The 18,721-nt window shown below is 40.2% G+C and overlaps 2 protein-coding genes across 12 annotated transcripts in view; one reads left to right on the forward strand and one right to left on the reverse strand.

Annotated features, from left to right (window-relative positions):
• The window catches only part of SENP7 (SUMO specific peptidase 7), a 163,563-nt gene that overhangs the window by 133,751 nt on the left and 11,091 nt on the right, over nt 1-18,721 (reverse strand). For 4 of the 9 annotated variants that reach the window (XM_043893188.1, XM_043893189.1, XM_043893187.1 and 1 more), the window contains exon 1: nt 2,990-3,165. In XM_043893188.1, the coding sequence (XP_043749123.1) occupies nt 2,990-3,029 (40 nt within the window). In that variant the 5' untranslated portion in view covers nt 3,030-3,165. Of the gene's footprint in view, nt 1-2,989; nt 3,167-18,721 lie in introns of those variants that run through there. The other 5 variants (XM_043893185.1, XM_043893186.1, XM_043893192.1 and 2 more) reach the window with 3 other exon arrangements.
• Nucleotides 700-10,382, forward strand: LOC122687597 (putative protein FAM172B). 3 transcript variants are annotated; one of them, XM_043893195.1, is made up of 3 exons: nt 700-710; nt 4,288-4,373; nt 8,902-10,382. In XM_043893195.1, the coding sequence occupies exons 2-3, from the start codon at nt 4,362-4,364 to the stop codon at nt 9,991-9,993; spliced, it is 1,104 nt and encodes a 367-aa protein (XP_043749130.1). In that variant the 5' UTR covers nt 700-710; nt 4,288-4,361; the 3' UTR covers nt 9,994-10,382. The 3 variants fall into 3 exon arrangements, with proteins under 3 accessions (XP_043749130.1, XP_043749129.1, XP_043749128.1); XM_043893194.1 differs by lacking the exon at nt 700-710 and adding an exon at nt 2,593-2,707; XM_043893193.1 differs by lacking the exon at nt 700-710 and adding an exon at nt 3,241-4,077.

Genomic DNA, 18,721 nt, shown 5'->3' on the forward strand with positions numbered 1-18,721 from the left:
GTCTAGAGAAGCCTTATGGACAGAGCAGCCTGGTGGGCTACAATCCATGGGGTCACAAAGAGTCAGACAACTGAAGCAATTTAGCACAATTAAGAAAAAAATTAACTCTTAAAAAAATTCATATTCATCTGTTAAAACCAGATGAATACTGGAGAACAACTAGTTAATATAAGACCTGAAAATGGTTTTTATTCTACATTAACAATTACTTTTCAGAAAGGGCAGCTCCAAAAGGGAAGTCAGCAAGGAAAAAAAACCTCTCCAGAGGGATAACTCCCATAACTATGTCTTTTAAGAATTAACAATTTTACTCTCAAATTTTTACTTCCTACAAACTATTTGCATCAAATTAACTATAATAAAAAGATAAATAAATCTAAGTGAAACCAGGTAAAGATGACGGGATTTGCTGAAGAGTAATGCTAATATCTTGCCCTTTCCCCTGAAACAATGTACTAAGCCAAGGAGAAATGCATTTATTGAAAGAAGGCTGTGTGTGTTAAAGTGAGGTACGACTACCCCCACGGTTCTGTGTGAGGAAGCATACAAATGACACCAGACAAACATTCTGCCTTTTCCTTATGTGTCAATTCTACTTCAAGGTTTTAGGGGAGAAAAAAGTGTAATAAAACAAACACGATCTACTGGAAGCATACACATGCATACGTACGTGTGTATCTATGTATATGGCTTTCCAGGTGGCGCTAGAGGTAAAAAAAGTCCACCTGCCAAAAAAAAAAAAAAAGTCCACCAGGCAATGCAGCAGATGCAAGAGACATGAGTTCGAGCCCTGGGGTGGAAGGATCCCATGGAGTGGGAAAGGGCAACCCTTCCTGTATTACTGCTTGGAAAATTCTATGGACAGAGAAGCCTGACTGGCTACAGTCCACAGGGTCGAACAGAGTATATATGCATATATATGTTAAGTATATATATATATATATATATATATATATATATATGTCAGGTCAGTTTATTTCTCTTCCTTGGTTGTTACACAACAAAAATTTGAAGGGTTTAAAACAACAGACAAGTTACAGCTCAGTTCAGCTCAAGCAGACAGACCTTTTATTAGACAGACACTCTCAACACATGGCAGCAGGCCGACCCCAAAGGAGTCATCTTCCCCATTCCTTTTGGCTTCCCCCTCTGTATACTTCCATCTTCTCCTTTTGGTTGCGCCCTGTGCAAAATAGGGCTTGTACCCACCACCAATCAATGAAAGGGAATGCAAATAGGCATAGGCTCAAGGCCAATTGACAAATGCAACTTATTTAACAGCAGGCTCTGCTGTGTATGTCTTCCCATAATTCAACATTACAATCAGATGTATTTATGTGTAGAATGCTTACAAACCCTTAATGGGCTCCTAGCTGCTGTAAGGGTACTTGAGGAAGCCCCTATGATTAGTTTGTATCCACTGTATCCCAGGGTGCATGTGCTAGAGTTAGAGAAGTTCCCCCGTGGTTATTTTGTAGCAAATGTGTGAGCTTCTGGGTGTAGGGTTTAGAGATCAGCTTGCATGCTTTTTGGCTAGGCCACCCCTCCTCGCTCATGCCTAACATACATACATACACACACACACATACACGAATCTGAATGCATGTGTGCTCAGTCATGTTCCACTCTTTGCGACCCCATGAACTGTAGTGGGTTGCCATTTCCTACTCCAGGGGATCTTCTCCACTCAAAGATCTAACCTGCGTCTCCTGCAGCTCCTGCATTAGCAGGAGGATTCTTCACCACTGCACCACCTGGGAAGCCCTATATATATACACATGTATCTATTAACATAATACATACATATGCTTTCAAAGGCAAAGAATATATCTAGACTACACACACACACAAATGGTAACACTGGTTGCTTATGAAAAGGAATTTCAGGTTTTCCGCTGCTTCACGCAATGTCCCAGAGAGCCTTGTTCACTCTTCTTTGCAGCCAGAAAGTCTGAGATGCACTGCCACAAGGGAACTCTTAAATAAATTTAGAATTGTTAAGACTATGTATGCAACAACAGACGGCACATTAAGAAATGAGAAAATGAAACGATTCATCGCGTGTTAGTGTACTAGACTGTAAGCTTATCAAAGAGCCCTTACTCCCTCCTCCGCTGGTAGGTTCACAGGACTTAATACAGGAACTAAGGTACCCTTGAAGGACGAGATCTTTAAGGAAAACTTGCTGACTGGGAGAAGCTCCACCTGGCTTCTTACAACACCCTCTTTTGTGTTTCTAAGATCCAGTACCCAAAACTAAAGATAATCATTTAACTGGCAAACATTTTGCCAGTTAAAACAAAAATGGGCTGAGAATAAAAACACAACGAAACAGGGCTTCAAGTCCTTTGTTAGACTTTTTAATCACTTTTGGAAGAAGGGGGTGTCTAGAAAAAGAAAATGGTTATTAAGCGGGCGGGCTCGCAAGTCCACGCAAGGTACGTTGTTTGCAACAATTCAGACGAGAAATGAAGTGTCAATTGACAAACCCCGCCTCTCCTTCGCAGCTGCTTTTACCTGCCCGGGGTGGGGGCGGGGGCGGAATGAGAAAGAGGCAAAGTCGAGAATCAAAGGAAGAGGGGAAAGTGGGGTCAGGCGCCGAGAAGCTGGAAATGAAACAGTAACATTGGTGGAATTACGAGGAAGGCGTGGCAGCACAGCGACAAACCAACCGGGAAGAGCCGCGGTTCGACGAGACCCGAGCAAGGTGCTCGCAGGAAAACAAAATGAAAGGGGTGACGGGTGAAAAGCGACTGAGGCTTTGATGACAGCTCGGACTGGGTCTTCAACCCGCAGGGGCCGGGGAGACCAGGGGACCTTCCATTGTGCGGGGCCCCGCCGCTCCCTCCCCTCCGCTCCCCGCCCAGCCGAGCCACAGCCGGGGCCCGAGCCCTCGCAGCTCCGGGCCGCAGCTCCCGTCGCCGCCTGTGTCTCCCCTTTGCCCGAGTTAGGAGACAGTATGCTCAGTCCTCCTCCGACCCTTTCTCACCAGCAGAAGATCGCCGTCTCCCGGCCTTCCCCTTGTCCATCTTCTCCTCCAGCTGGAATCGCAGCCGCTGTCACCTCAAGCCCCCCTCTGGGTGGAGGAGGGAGGGGGAGGGGAGAGAGAAAAAAGCCAGGAACGTGAGAATTGCGCTTGCGCAACAGCCGTCGCCGGCCTCAGACCGGAAATTGCCGTCCCTCCCACCTCCATCCGGAAATCACTTCCTGGGACTTGTTTGCTCTGTGGGTTAGCCGCTCAAGTGTTTGTCTAAGTGGCGTTTTTTCATTCTCTCTGTGCCTATAGGATACTGAGACTGGGCGTGTGAGGTTTTAGCCCAAGATAGTTAAGGTTTTGTTGACTTGAAAATGAGGGTGACTAAAAATTAAAGCAGGGAAGCTAGGAATTCCCCCACTTCGCTACCCCAGAAATCGTCCTTTGATAGTATTACTTTACTCATGGCGTCTGCTATGTCTGTCCTCAAGGCGCTTCCTCAAATTTAGAAGCAAAAAGACTTTAACAAGACAAAAATCGATAGCCTGTTACTTTAGCAGTTGGAGTGGAAATCAATTAAGTCAGCTGAGGAAAAAGAGAGTAATGGGATCTCTTCAAAATTCAAATCCATAATTTTTAAAGGGCAGGGGAAAAGCTGGACCTCAATTTTTTAAACATAAAATAATGAGATGCTAGCAACTGGGTGGCTGTTTATGAGTCTGTTCAACTAATTTTTATTACAGTACTTAAGGGAATAATGCTGACCTCAGCGAACTCAACGATTAGTACTTTTGGACTGATTACTTTTTTAGTCCTTTCATAGGACCCATCAGTTTAGAAAATTGTTCTATTTGATTAGCAATAAAGTACATAATTTGAATACTTTTTTTTAAGTGGGTAAACTTTAATCATAGTAAGTTTAACAAAATAGCACTCTAGTTAGAGGCAAATGATACTGGAACGTTCCAACAGTTTAACATCCGCTCCCCTCTCCCCCATTTTAGCAAGGCTGGTAATGGGACTTAATTTGTTCAATTCACTGCCAGAGCCTTGCTTCTTTAGCCTTACTTTTAATTACTGTGTCGTCTGTGCTGGAGCTAGAGCACAGTAGCTCTAGGTGATAATGCCTATTGGGCTGGGGGGAGTGCTTGCAAGGTCAGAATGGCTGAAAAGCAGAAATACGTCAGGGCTTGCTGAGAATGAAATTCACTACAAGGATTTCATTTAGAGGCTCTAGTTTACTTCTTTTTAGCAAATAAAAACACTGCCTACTGAAAAAATCTGAATTTTATTATATAAATCAACTTTTTTAGTTGAATGATTTTACTCCAGAATCACGCTGGCTTGAATCATCAGCTGATATTATACGAAACAGAGCTGGAAAAAGATGGAAATAGAGGTAAGAGATGGAAACATAATAAAGGAAATTTTAAGTAAGCCTAATCCATTTCTGTGCAAACCTTCCTTAAAAGTAAATGGTTTTAAAGTTTAGCAGTAAGTCAACCTATTAGAAATGACATCATAAGAAATAATATTAGTCAACTTGCAAACATATCATTTAAACTTGTCATCCAACCAAATAATAGCATTTCTGTTAATAAAGACAGTGAGTCAGTTTGTTTCTTTGAATGGAGCTGGTTTTGAATAACATATTTGAAGATAAATGACCTTTAAGCTCAAAAACTTCAAATTTGCTCTTTAAACCAGTATTATTGTTTTTACAGTACCTACTGCATAGTTGTATTGCAGACAACTTAAAGGACTAAAAAGGGATCCAGGAAGAAAAAAAAAAAAAAAGGACTAAAAAGTTCAGTCTTTTGAGGGAGTCATTTAACAATCTCACTTTGCACTTTATGAAAGACTAATTACATGATCTTTTGTTTTATAGTGTTTTATGATGTTCAGGTGAAAGCTTCCTTATTTTAAAATAAGGAAGAAAGACCAAAAAAAGTTAATGATTCCCTTAGTATGTTTGTAGATAAGGTCATTTCTTTTATGTATGTTTAGCTCACAATGTATAGAGCCTTGTAAATTAACATAGTTTGAATTAGAAATTCATCAGCCCAGTATTTTATAGGAGGAGAGGATGGACAGGTTTGATCTTAATGAGTATGGTTCTTTATTGAGTGTTAAAAGTGTATATAAAGTGTTTAAATTAGATATTCTGTTTTTGTTTTGACTATATGATTAAAAGCAGTGGGTATGATTTTTTTAAAAGTGTCAGGACATGATGGCAGTGTGAAATTGATCAACCCTTTATTTTACCCCTTAAGTAACAATTTCTTTGAGGAGAGCTTAATCTAAAAATGACCCTTCTCTTCCCAAGTGAATTAACTTTAAGTACAATCTGAATATAAATAGGTTTGGTTGGTGACTAATATATCAAGGAACAGCTAGATATGAATTCAGGGGAGAGTTACATGTTGGAGTATATTAGCCAAGCAATGTAAACTACGATAAATTGTAAAGAATTGTCTACCTTTTCATCCTACAGGATACTCTGCACCTTTTCTCTCCACTTAAATACTTGTCCTTTATTTATCTGTATGCCATTTGGTTATCCAGTTTGCAAATGCCCATTCTTTTCCCCTGAGAATTTTTCCTCAAACAACTAGGTACAAAAGCACTTAACGAAGGTGAAAAAGAGGAATTGAATGCCATATACTACATGCTATTAGAAAATACTGATTTTGTTTTACTCTGATTGAGAGAAAAGTTAGCGAACAACATTCTTTAGTTCTTTGGTTTAGTTTAGTTGATTTAGGTTTAGTTCATTGAGTTTTACATACAAAGTTATCTTTCTATTTATTTCAGTAGAGAAAAGGGCAGTTTTCAGCATAGTACCTGAATAAACAGTATTTTTAGATCTAAGAGATAACTGCTTTTCTGTACAAATCTCATCCATGCCAAACTATAAAATAGACGATCCTTTTGGCAAGCAATTTAGCAGTATCTGGTAGAATGGAAGATGTCGACATGACTTAGAAATTCCACTTATAGGCATATTGCCTAGAGAAACTCTTGATATGTGCACAAAAAATATAGCTATAAGAATGTTCATTGCAGCTTTGTTTATGTGCTTAGTCACTCAGTCGTATCTGACTTTTTGTGACCCCATGGACTGTAGCCCACTGTCTCCTCTGTCCATGGGGATTCTCCAGGCAAGAATACTGGAGTGGGTTGCCATGCCCTCCTCCAGGGGATCTTCCCAACCCAGGGATTGAACCCAAGTCTCGCTCATTGCAGGCGGATTCTTTACCAGCTGAGCTACCAGGGAAGCCCACTTTGTATATAATCGTGCAAAACTGGAGCAGCCTTAATGTTCTTCAACAGAATAATGGTTAAACCATGGCATATTCAAGCAATGGGACACTATAAATTGGTAAAATGAATGATCTCGGACTGTGCTTACTAATGTGGGTAAAAATCACAATGTTGAGTAAATAAGAAAGGCTGGGCAAGAGATAAATGTTTTTTTTATTTCACATTTCTCAAAAGGAAGATCATCCTGTCTTATTTTACAGAAACTTCCATGTGTGAGACACTGCATAAAATGGCTTTTATCTATATTAATTCTCAGAACAGCCTTGTGAAATGTTATCCTATTTTGCATTTATGCATTGAAAAAATATTTGTATATCCCAGACACTGTTCCAAGTACTGTAGATACAGCAGTTAATTAAACAAAGTTCCTGTTGTCATAGAGCTTTCATTCTAGTGAGGAGAGACAATTTTTAAATACACAGTTATATATCAGGTGGTAATGTAGGCTATGAAGAAAAATAAAGCAGAGTGGCAGGATAGAGGGTAATAACGATTGCTGTTTTAGATAGCATAAACTAAAACTCAGAAGTTGACGAAACTGAAACTCAGAGAGGTTAAGAAACCAGCTGAAAGTCATTCAACTTAAAATTTGGAGCTAGAATTTAAACCTACATCAATTAATCTAGTTCCAGAGGCTCCTATCTGTCACTTGCACTCTAGAAAAAGATAGTTACATAATAGCACCTGAGATCAGCAACACTGGAAGGACAAGTTTGTAAAGGAACAGGAAATAGCAGTCTATATAGGGTATATATAGACTATATAGGATATATATAGGATATAGGATATATATAGTCTATATATAGCAGTCTACATATAGTCTATATATAAAGATAGATATAGGATATATATAGACTATATATAGCAGTCTATATAGGATAATTTGGACAACCAGCTACCTTCATAAAGTACTGGTTGGGTGTGGGAGTCAGACTCAGAAAGTGAGAAAAGAGTTAAGAAATCAAAACAAGCTAGCACTGTTTTGATTTTACCTTAAGCCTTGATAGAAGCTTGAGTGGCACTGAAAATCATGTTAAGTGCTATTTATTGCAAGTGGGTTGTGGCTGCTAGTGCGAGTGTTCAGAAATTCAGGAGCAAGAGTATTAATGTATTTGTTAAGAACATGAATTTGAGCCACATAGCCTCAGTACCTAATCATTTATTTAACAGTTGTTTGATCTTAGCACAAACCACTTAACCGTTTTTTTCTCCCCAAAATAGAGTCTATTGAGGTGTTTTTTTTTCCCCGGGACTTAACCTTTCAAAGACTTTTCTTTCCCTTTGGGCCATGGCTACAATAACTAACTTAACTTCTCAGTCACTTTTAGTTTCAAACATCGGAATAACCATATCTTCTGTTATTAGATAAGTTGATCATAATCTCCAGTGCCTGGTTCACATTTCACATCTACTGCCATCCCCTGCCATTTATTTAATAGCAAAAATATTTAAATGCTTACTGTGGAGATAAAGACTAACCAAATGAGAAAAACAAAATCTATTCATTCTGAGCTCACTAGAGCAAGGGAGTCAGCCACCATCACTGGCATTTTGGCAGTGACTCAAAGGCCAGCGAAGAGCAGGAAAGCTCTGTAGTGGGAAAAAAGGGAAGGCTGCTGGCATGTCCCGATTGGACCATATTGGCATGAGGAAGCTGTCCGCAAGCTAACTAAAAGGGAGGCATCCTGTGTGACTGGTTAGGGGTGCCTGTCTGGCTTTCTCTGGTGGGTCCTAAGGTGGAAGCAGGGATAAAAGTTAGGGAAGCTGTAAGTTATTAACCAAGTTATTAACCAAGTCTTGGGACTTGCCTGGTGGTTCAGTGGCTGAGACTCCACATTGCCAATGTAGGGGACCCAAGGGTTCAACCTTTGGTCAGGGAACTAGATCCCACATGCCGCAACTAAAGATCCCGCATGCCACAGCTAAGACTGGGCACAGCCAAATAAGTAAATACAAATCAAGCCTTGGCCATTTGGGGCCAACTGTGACAGAAGCTAAGTTATTGTTTGACTTCTCAGATTGTCACTAGAAGTAAGTAGTCTGACTTCCTGAGATTCTGACTTGTAAGACTGGCTTCCAGGGCTGTTTATTGTAGATGAGAGATTTACTTCCTGGGCAAGTTGCTGCAGATTGTGGGTCAGAGTTCTGTTTTTATATATGGTCTAGCCATTGTCCCTTAGTGTATTCAGCTTCTCACTACTTTGCATTTTTCACAATTATTTTTAGTTCAAATCTCTACCATAGGTTAAAATATTAATGTCTTCATGTTTGCTCCCTGGTCACTAAGTTGTGCCTGACTCTTTTTGCAACCCCACGGACTGTAGCCCTCCAAGATACCCTGTCAATGGGATTTCCCAAGCAAGAATACTGGAGTGGGTTTCCATTTCCTCTTCTAAGGGATCTTCCCATCCAGGATTCAAAACCATATCTCTTGTGTCTCATGCATTGGCAGGCAGATTCTTTACTATGGGGCCACCAGAGAAGCCCTGATGTCTTCATAAAGTGCTTAACTTAGCATGATTTCCCACAGGAAGACTTTAGCAAGATGAAATTTGTATTTTTTTTTTTTCTAGTACTGACATAATACTGCTTTTTACTTTCAGTGGTTACCAGTGACTCAGAAACTGAGCTTCCGAAAATTTATTGAACAATCTGACTTACTAGAAGAACTTAAATATGACTTCAATGAAAAAGCTGAATTGAGACACACTGAGACACATGGGCCTTTTGCCTTTAACTATTATAAAAATGTCCTGGAGAGGAACAGCAAGCGCTACTGGGCCCTGGGCCATTTGCTTGAACAATACATTTATGAACTTTTGGAGAAAGTGTGCAAATTACAAAAAGTATATATCCCACCAGAGGCTGATGAGGAACCAAGAAGCTTCTTTTTCATGAGTGAGAGAGCATTATCAAATCATCATTCTGCTCTTCTTGTCCTTCTTCAAGACCACGGGGTCGTTAGAGCTGGTCAGTGGAGTCAGCAGGCAATAATACATCATGGTCTCCAACATGGAAGTCAGATACCGTGTATTCAGATGGCACTGCAGGCACATTATGATGTAATTGTGCTAAACCCCAATGACAATTTTGTGGACCAGCAGACAGGAAAAGAGTGGAAAGGACTTTTAACACAAAATGTTGAGTTCTCTTCCAGAAAAATGGTTCAGACAGAGAGCTTCTCTCTCCAGGAGTCTCTCCAATGTATTCCAAAAAGATGCAGCAACACCCCTGAAGAACACATGGCTTATATTTGGGATTACTTCATTTCAAAGACTGAAGGCAAGGATGTTGCCTTCATTGTACATGGTTATGGAGGCTTGGTTTTTATGGACTTGCTTGTTCGTAAAAAGTGGGACGTGATGAGCAAAGTATACGCTGTTGCACTTATTGACTCTGAACATCACGTAGGACACCAGTTGGGAAGCGATGTCCAGTTATTAGAATGGATAAAGCAGCACTGCCGTGAATGGGTGACAAGTCCAAAGCCTTTGGATAAACCTGCAACAACCATTTTGAAAAAGGAGTTTCCTACAGTTTCTGCTGGTACAGAAAAACACAACTTAGCCCCTTCCTCTAGCCTTCAGTCTATTTTTAAATACTTTAGAAAAGCTTTGAAAGCCAAAGCAGCTATTAATTTCTCTCGAGTGTCCATAGTGACTAGAAGCTCCACAAAAAGAAAGCAAAGTGCTTAAGTTACTTTTTTTGTCATCTAAGATTGTTTTGTTCTACTGAAACTTTGCTAATGTAGGTGCTAGAAGAGAAGAACACTTCCAACTCACATGCAGTGTTATGTTCTGACTTCAAGTCTGATTTGTTGACTTTTTTTAAGTAAATATGTTCTGCAAATATGTTCTGTAGCCTACTGATGAACCAGGAAGTCAGTACCATCATTAATATTTTACAATATTAGTCAAAGTAGTGTTGTTAGACAATCATCTTAGGAAAAGATTTCATATGGTTTAATAGAATGACGCCAAAACTATAATTGATAGAAATTAAATATTAAGTCAGTCTTTGACTTCTGTATTATTAATGCTATATTAAAATTATAAATGAAAATAAAATTAAGTATCATAAGGCAACTCCATTCTTGGTATGTTTGTGAGTTTTTTCTGTTTTTCTTATGTGTGTGTTTACTCATACCTTTGCTAATATCTGACTGTCTACTATCTACTAGTAAATACTAATGTTGGGCACATTGACAAACAAGGCCAACATTGCCTTTATCTTTATTTGGGGTTCACAATGAAAAGCAAATTACAAGTGTGAAGAGTATTAAGAAATAAAGGGCGTCGTGGAACATCCAATATGAGCGCTAATAATAGCTTTGGGATTCAGGGAATACTCCTTTGACAAAATGATGCCTAGTTTGAAGAACAGGAGTAGGAAAACAAAGTCACAGTCAAAGGAATCACATGTGCAGAAGTCCTGAGGCAGAAGAAAGAAGTCCAGTTCAGCAGGAGCTAGAAGATTATAGAGTAGTTGTAAGGAAAAAATTATTCATGACATTCATTAAAGACAGTAAGGAAAAATCAAAAGTGATTGGTGCAATGGGGATTTTGTAGTAGGGGAGAGATAGGGCTCAACTGCAAATACAATGATGGGGGTCGGGGGAGGAGTTATAGCCAAGTAGCAATAAATAGAAAATTACTAAGAGAAAACTTCAGGGATAATAAGAGTTTTTCTTGATAGACTGACTCAACAGGATTCTTACTGCAGGCAGGCCAGGACTGGGAAGATATTGACAGTGGACTATGAGGAATTTTATCAAATATATTAGAGGATGTTCAGATACCAAAGGTGAGATTTTCACTAACTGACTCAGCAGAATTTTAGCTAAAACTGGACTAAGCAGACCAAGGGCAAAGCCCAATGTCAGAGCCTACTCAAGAGGAGGGCTCCGAGGAGCCAGAATCAGATTTGATGGAGAGAAGTTTTGTCAGTAGCTGCAAAGTTAAGTTGGAGAAATAAACAGGCAGCTTACTTAAGGCTACAATGTCCAAAAAAAAATCTTTTACTTTATTCTAATGACAATGGAAACCACTCGATGGTTTTAGACACAATATTAGCAGATTTACACTTTATAAAGAATATCCTGATTGTAGTTTAGAGAACAGTTTAGAAGGAGAACAAGCTTGGAAGCTAGGAGATCAAATAATTTTGGCAGTAGTTTGAGAAATGTTCAATGCTTTTTTTCTTTTTTAAGTGTAAATGTCCTACAGTATTTAAGTGTACATCAAAATGATTCATTTTTTGTGGATTATATTCCATCATAGATTATTATAAGATATTGAATATAATTCCCTGTGCTATACAATAAAGGGCTTCCTTGGTAGCTCAGCTGGTAAAGAATCCACCTGCAATGCAGAACACTTCCGTCTGATCCCTGGGTTAGGAAGATCCCCTGGAGGAGATGGCTACCCACTCCAGTATTCTGGCTTGGAGAATTTCATGGACTGTATAATCCATGGAGTCACATAGGGTCAGACGCAACTGAGCAACTTTCACTTTTTCATACAATAAATCCTTGTTTCTTCTCTATTGTATGTATAATAGTTTGTATCTGTTAATCCCATAACCATAATTTATTCCTTCCTTTGCTTTGGTAACCATAAACATGTTTTCTATATCTATGAATCTGTTTCTTTTGTACATACATTCATTTGTATTATTTTTTTAGATTCAACATATGAGTGATACTGTGTATAATTTGTCTTTGACATTTCACTAAGCACAATATTCTCCAGATCCATCCACATTGCTGTAAATGGCAATATTCCATTCTTCTTATGGCTGAGTAATATTTCATTTCATTTGCATATCACATCTTAATCTAATCATCTATCAATGGGCATTGGGTTGCTTCAACATCTGGCCTATTGTAAATAGTGCTGCTATGAATATTGGGGTGCGTGCATCTTATCAAACTAGTGTTTTCATTTCTCTCCAGATGTATACCCAGGAGTGAATTGCTGGCTCCTATGGTAACTCTATTTTTGGCTTTTTAAGGAACTCCCATACTGTTTACCACAGTGGTGGCACCAATTTGCATTTCCACAAACAGTATACAAGGGTTCTCTTTTCTCCACATCCTCTCCAATATTTGTTATTTGTAGACTCTTTGATGAGGGCCATTCTGACAGGGGTAAAGTGATATTTCATTGTGATTTTAATTTGCAGAGAGATGCTTAATGCTTGTAATGAACAAAATTTTGTGACTGGAGGTCAGGAACAAGGAGAAGAAAATAAGAAGGAGTGTTCCCAGATGTTGTCTTCAGCAACTAGTTGGATAGAAATACAATACAATACAATAAAAAGAAAAAAGAGAAATATCAATAACTGAGATAGGGACTACTGGAGAAAACTTCATTTTGACAGTTCCAGAAAGTTTTAAAGAGAGATAAAGGAATAGGTTACAAGTTTTTTTTTTTTTTAGCTCTGCCCCTACATGAGCACTGCAGGAAACCATATTAGATGTTACATTTGAAAAATTGACTCTGCCATATCTAATAGTTCATATGAATTTTTCTGTACATAGCTCTTTCTAGTTCTTCTACTGTTCTAATTCCCAGTGGGGTTTTTTGTTTTGTTTTTGTTGGTTTTGGGCCACATCAGACACCATGTGGGATTTTAGTTCCCCAACCAGGGGTTGAACCCATCCCCTGCACTGGAAGTGAAACCGTTTACCTCAGATTGGGACTTGAACCCACATGGCTGAGACCTGAACCCATCCAAAATCCAGTTTGGGACTCAAACTCAGCCAAAACTCACAGTCTTCCCACTGAGGTCACAGACCCAGTTTAGGACCTAATGAAGCTCAGGTTCTTGATGTTCTCATCACAGAAAGAATTCAGTAAGAGACAAAAACGATAGGTAAGAAGTGGATTTATTCAGAGAGAAACACACTCTACAGAGTGTGGGTCAACACAAAGGGCCAGTGTAATGGCCTTGAAATGTGGTGTGGTTAGCTTTTATGGGCTGGGTAATTTCATAGGCTAATGAGTGGGAGGATTATTCCAACTATTTTGGGGAAGGGGTGGGGATTTCCAGGGGTTAGGCCACTGCCCACGTTTGGTCTTTGATGGTCATCCCTGGAACTGTCACGGCACCTCTGGGTGTGTCATTTAGCCTGCTGAATGTGTTACAGTGAGCCTATACAGAGGATCAGGGTCTACTCAAGTTCACTTGTCTGCCATTTTGGACCCATTTGGTTCTAATCAGCAGTCGCCACAGGACTGGAAAAGGTCACTTTTCATTCCAATCCCAAAGAAAGGCAATGCCAAAGAATCTACCACACAACTGCACTCATCTCACACACTAGTAAAGAAATGCTCAAAATTCTCCAAGCCAGACTTCAGCAATACATGAACCGTGAACTTCCAGATGTTCAAGCTGGTTTTAGAAAAGGCAGAGGAATCAGAGATCAAATTGCCAACACCCAATGGATCATCGAAAAAGCAATAGAGTTCCAGAAAAACATCTATTTCTGCTTTATTGACTATGCCAAAGCCTTTGACTATGTGGATCACAATAAACTGTGGAAAATTCTGAAAGAGACGGGAATACCGGACCACCTGACCTGGCTCTTGAGAAACCTATATGCCGGTCAGGAAGCAACAGTCAGAACTGGATATGGAACAATAGACTGGTCCCATGTAGGAAAAGGAGTACATCAAGGCTGTATATTGTGACCCTGCTTATTTAACTTATATGCAGAATACATCATGAGAAACGCTGGGCTGGAGGAAGCACAAGCTGGAATCAAGATTGCCAGAAGAAATATCAGTAACCTCAGATATGCAGATGACACCACCCTTATGGCAGAAAGTGAAAAGGAACTAAAAAGCCTCTTGATGAAAGTGAAAAAGGAGAGTGAAAAAATTGGCTTAAAGCTCAACATTCAGAAAACTAAGATCATGGCACCCGGTCACATCACTTCATGGGAAATAGATGGGGAAACAGTGGCTGACTTTATTTTTTGGGGCTCCAAAATCACTGCAAATGGTGATTGCAGCCATGAAATTAAAAGACACTTACTCCTTGGAAGGAAAGTTATGACCAACCTAGATAACATATTAAAAAGCAGAGACATTACTTTGCCAACAAAGGTCCATCTAGTCAAGGCTATGGTTTTTCATGGTCATGTATGGATGTGAGAGTTGGACTGTGAAGAAAGCTGAGCACTGAAGAATTGATGCTTTTTAACTGTGGTGTTGGAGAAGACTCTTGAGAGTCCCTTAGACTGCAAGGAGATCCAACCAGTCCATCCTAGGGGAGCTCACTCCTGGGTATTCATTGGAGGGACTGATGCTAAAGCTGAAACTCCAATACTGTGGCCACCTCATGAGAGTGACTCATTGGAAAAGACCCTGATGCTGGGAAGAATTGGGGGCAGGAGGAGAAGGGGATGACAGAGGATGAGATGGCTGGATGGCATCACCGACTCGATGGGCATGAGTTTGAGTAAACTCCGGGAGTTGGTGATGGACAGAGAGGCCTGGTGTGCTGCAGTTCATGGGGTCTCAGAGTCGACAGGACTGACGACTGAACTGAACTGGTTCTAATCAGTTCATGTTGTGCCCTCGGGCTATATCATTCTTTCAAAGATTGTGCCCTGCCCCATTCCCTCCTGTTTCAGAAGCAGACTACTAACTACTGAACCAGCAGGGAAGTTCCTCTTAGTGGTTTTTTTTTTTTTTTAAACCTAGTATTCACTATAGTTTCTGTTGTGTACTGAATGTTTGTGTCCCCCACCAAAATTCATGGTGAAATTTTAATCTCCAGTGTGATGGTATTAGGAGGTGGGATATTTGGGAGGTGATTACACCATGAGCATAGAGCCCTCATTACGAGGATTAATGCTGTTATGGAAGAAACCTCAGAAAGCTCCCTTCTGCAATGTGAGACAACAACATCAACAACCTCAAATATGCAGATGATACCACGTTACTGGCAGACAGCACAAGAGTAACTAAAGAGCCTCTTGATAAGGGTGAAAGAAGAGAGTGAAAAAGCTGACTTAAAACTCAACATTCAAGAAATTAAAATCATGACATCTGGTACCATCATTTCATGGCAAACAGGAAAAAAATAGAAACAGTGAAAAATGAAAAAACAGTTTTCTTCCTTGGGCTCCAAATTTTACTGCAGATTATAACTGCAGCCATGAAATTAAAAATTGCTTCCTCCTTGGAAGAAAAGCTATGACAAACCTAGACAGCATATTAAAAAGAAGAGACATTACTTTGCCAACAAAGGTCCATCTAGTCAAAGCTATGGTTTTTCCAGTAGTCATGTATGGATGTGAGAGTTGGACCATAAAGAAGGCTGAGCACTGAAATATTGATCCTTTTGAACTGTGGTGCTGGAGAAGACTCTTGAGAGTCCCTTGGATAGCTAGGAGATCAAACCAGTCAGTCCTAAATGAAATCAATCCTGAATGTTCATTGGAAAGAAGCTCTAATACTTTGGCTACCTGATGTGAAGAGCTGACTCTCTAAGAAAAACACTGATGCTGGCTGGGAAAGATTGAAGGCAGGAGGAGAAGGGGGAAACAGAGAACAAAATGGTTGGATGGCATCACCAACTCAATGGACATGAGTTTAAGCAGACTCCAGGAGATAAAGAAGGACAGGGTGGCCTGGCGTGCTACAGTCCATGGGGTTACAAAGAGCTGGACACGACGTAGCGACAGAACAACAACAGCAACGTGAGACACAGTGAGAAGACAGCCATCTATGAAGCAGGTCTTCACTGGACACTGAATCTGCTGACACTTTGATCATGGACTTCCCAGATCTAGAACTGTGAGGAATACTTGCAGTTTAAGGCTCCCAGTCTATGATACTCTGTTGCTACATATTAGATTACCCCCGAAACTTAGTGACTTAAAACAACATTTATTATCTCACAGCTTCGGTTCAGGAGCAGCTTAGTTGAGTGATTCTGGTTCAGGATCCCTCAGAAGAGCACACACCAGACGATCTGATACATTTAATTCAGAAATATGTATTTCCATAATCCAGACATTGTAAGACCACTAATGTTTTAGTGGTTAGGGCAACATTTAAAACATTTAAAATAGCAACTAAAAGTTAGGATTGATGGAGATAGGGTCCAGTATATTTATTCTGTGAAGTTTAGGCTTAAAATGTTAAGATTTTGCAAAACCACAATGAGGTACCATTACACGCCAGTCAAGATGGCTGCTATCCAAAAGTCTACAAGCAATAAATGCTGGAGAGGGTGTGGAGAAAAGGGAACCCTCTTACACTGTTGGTGGGAATGCAAACTAGTACAGCCGCTATGGAGAACAGTGTGGAGATTTCTTAAAAAACTGGAAATAGAACTGCCATATGACCCAGCAATCCCACTTCTGGGCATACACACCGAGGAAACCAGATCTGAAAGAGACACGTGCACCCCAATGTTCATCGCAGCACTGTTTATAATAGCCAGGACATGGAAGCAACCTAGATGCCCATCAGCAGATGAATGGATAAGGAAGCTGTGGTACATATACACCATGGAATATTACTCAGCCATTAAAAAGAATTCATTTGAATCAGTTCTAATGAGATGGATGAAACTGGAGCCCATTATACAGAGTGAAGTAAGCCAGAAAGATAAAGAACATTACAGCATACTAATACATATATATGGAATTTAGAAAGATGGTAATGATAACCCTATATGCAAAACAGAAAAAGAGACACAGATGTACAGAACAGACTTTTGGACTCTGTGGGAGAAGGCAAGGGTGGGATGTTTCGAGAGAACAGCATCGAAACATGTATATTATCTATGGTGAGACAGATCACCAGCCCAGGTGGGATGCATGAGACAAGTGCTTGGGCCTGGTGCACTGGGAAGACCCAGAGGGATCAGGTGGAGAGGGAGGTGGGAGGGGGGATCGGGATGGGGAATACATGTAACTCCATGGCTGATTCATGTCAATGTATGACAAAACCCACTACAATATTGTAAAGTAATTAGCCTCCAACTAATAAAAATAAATGAAACACACACACACACATACACACACACACACAAATGTTAAGATTTTGTGACAACGAAAAAAAAAAAACCTAAAAAAAGATGTAAAGTTGAGTCTTAGTAATTCACTGTATGGACTTTTTACACAGGCTGCTTCTATTAAAAAATTAACCTAACACTTGTTAAAATAGTAAAGAAGACTTTATTCAAGACTATAGCAATTAGGGTTACTGTCAATAGAGAAGAAAGATCAGGCTCAAGTCTAAACACAACAAAGACAGCTAGGAATTTATAGTGAAGAAGTAGAGTAGGGGTATTGAAACTGTTTACCTCAAACTGGGACTTGAACCCACACGTCTAGGACTCGACTCCAGTCAGAACCCAGTTTGGGACTTGAACCCACATGGCTGGAACTCAAAGTTTTGGTAAACCCATGGTACCTGGTTGCAGGGCCTAATAAAGCTCAGGTTCTTGATGTCTCATTGCAGAAAGACTTCAGTGAGAGACAAAGTGATAGGTAGGAAATGGATTTACTCAGATTCAGAGAGAAACACACTCCACAAACAAGAGTGTGAGCCATCACAGGGGCAAGAGCACTGCAAAATGCAACACGTTAGTTTTTACAGGCTAGGTAATTTCATATGCTAATGAGTGGGAGGATTATTCCAACTATTTTTTGGAAAGGGGTGGAGGTTTCCAGGATTTGGGCCATCACCCACTCCTTGGTCTTTTGCCCTGCAACTGTCATGGCACCTCTGGATGATTTTGCTTGCTGATTGAGGATCAAGGTCTAGTCTGGTCTGACATCTTGGTCCCATTTGATTCTAACTGGTTTAAGGTGTGACCTTGGGTCTTGTCCTTCTTTCAGAAGTTGTGCCCTGCCCCTTCCCCTCCGGTTCAGTTCAGTTCAGTTCACTCACTCTTTGTGAAAACACATTTACAGGGAGGGAACACAGCACCACCCATCAACAGAAAATTGGATTAAAGATTTACTGAGCATGGGCCCGCCCATCAGAACAAGACCCACTTTCCTCCTCAGTCAGTCTCTCCCATCAGGAAGCTACCATAAGCCTCTTATCCTTCTCCATCAGAGAGCAGACAGAATGAAAACCACAATCACAGAAAACTAACCAATCTGATCACATGGCCCACAGCCTTGTCTAACTCAATGAAACTATGAGCCATGATGAGTAGGGTCACCCAAGACAGATGGGTCTGGCAAACCACTAAAATATTCTTGCCTTGAAAACCCCATGAAAAGTATGAAAAGGCAAAAAGACAGGACACTGACAGATGAACTCCCCAGGTCAATAGATGCCCAATATGCTACTGGAGATAGGTGGAGAAATAACTCCAGAAAGAATGAAGAGATAGAGGCAAAGCAAAAACAATACCCAGTTGTGGATGTGACTGGTGATGGAAGTA

Source organism: Cervus elaphus, chromosome 31, assembly GCF_910594005.1.
Source record: "Cervus elaphus chromosome 31, mCerEla1.1, whole genome shotgun sequence".
Classification (NCBI taxonomy): domain Eukaryota; kingdom Metazoa; phylum Chordata; class Mammalia; order Artiodactyla; family Cervidae; genus Cervus; species Cervus elaphus.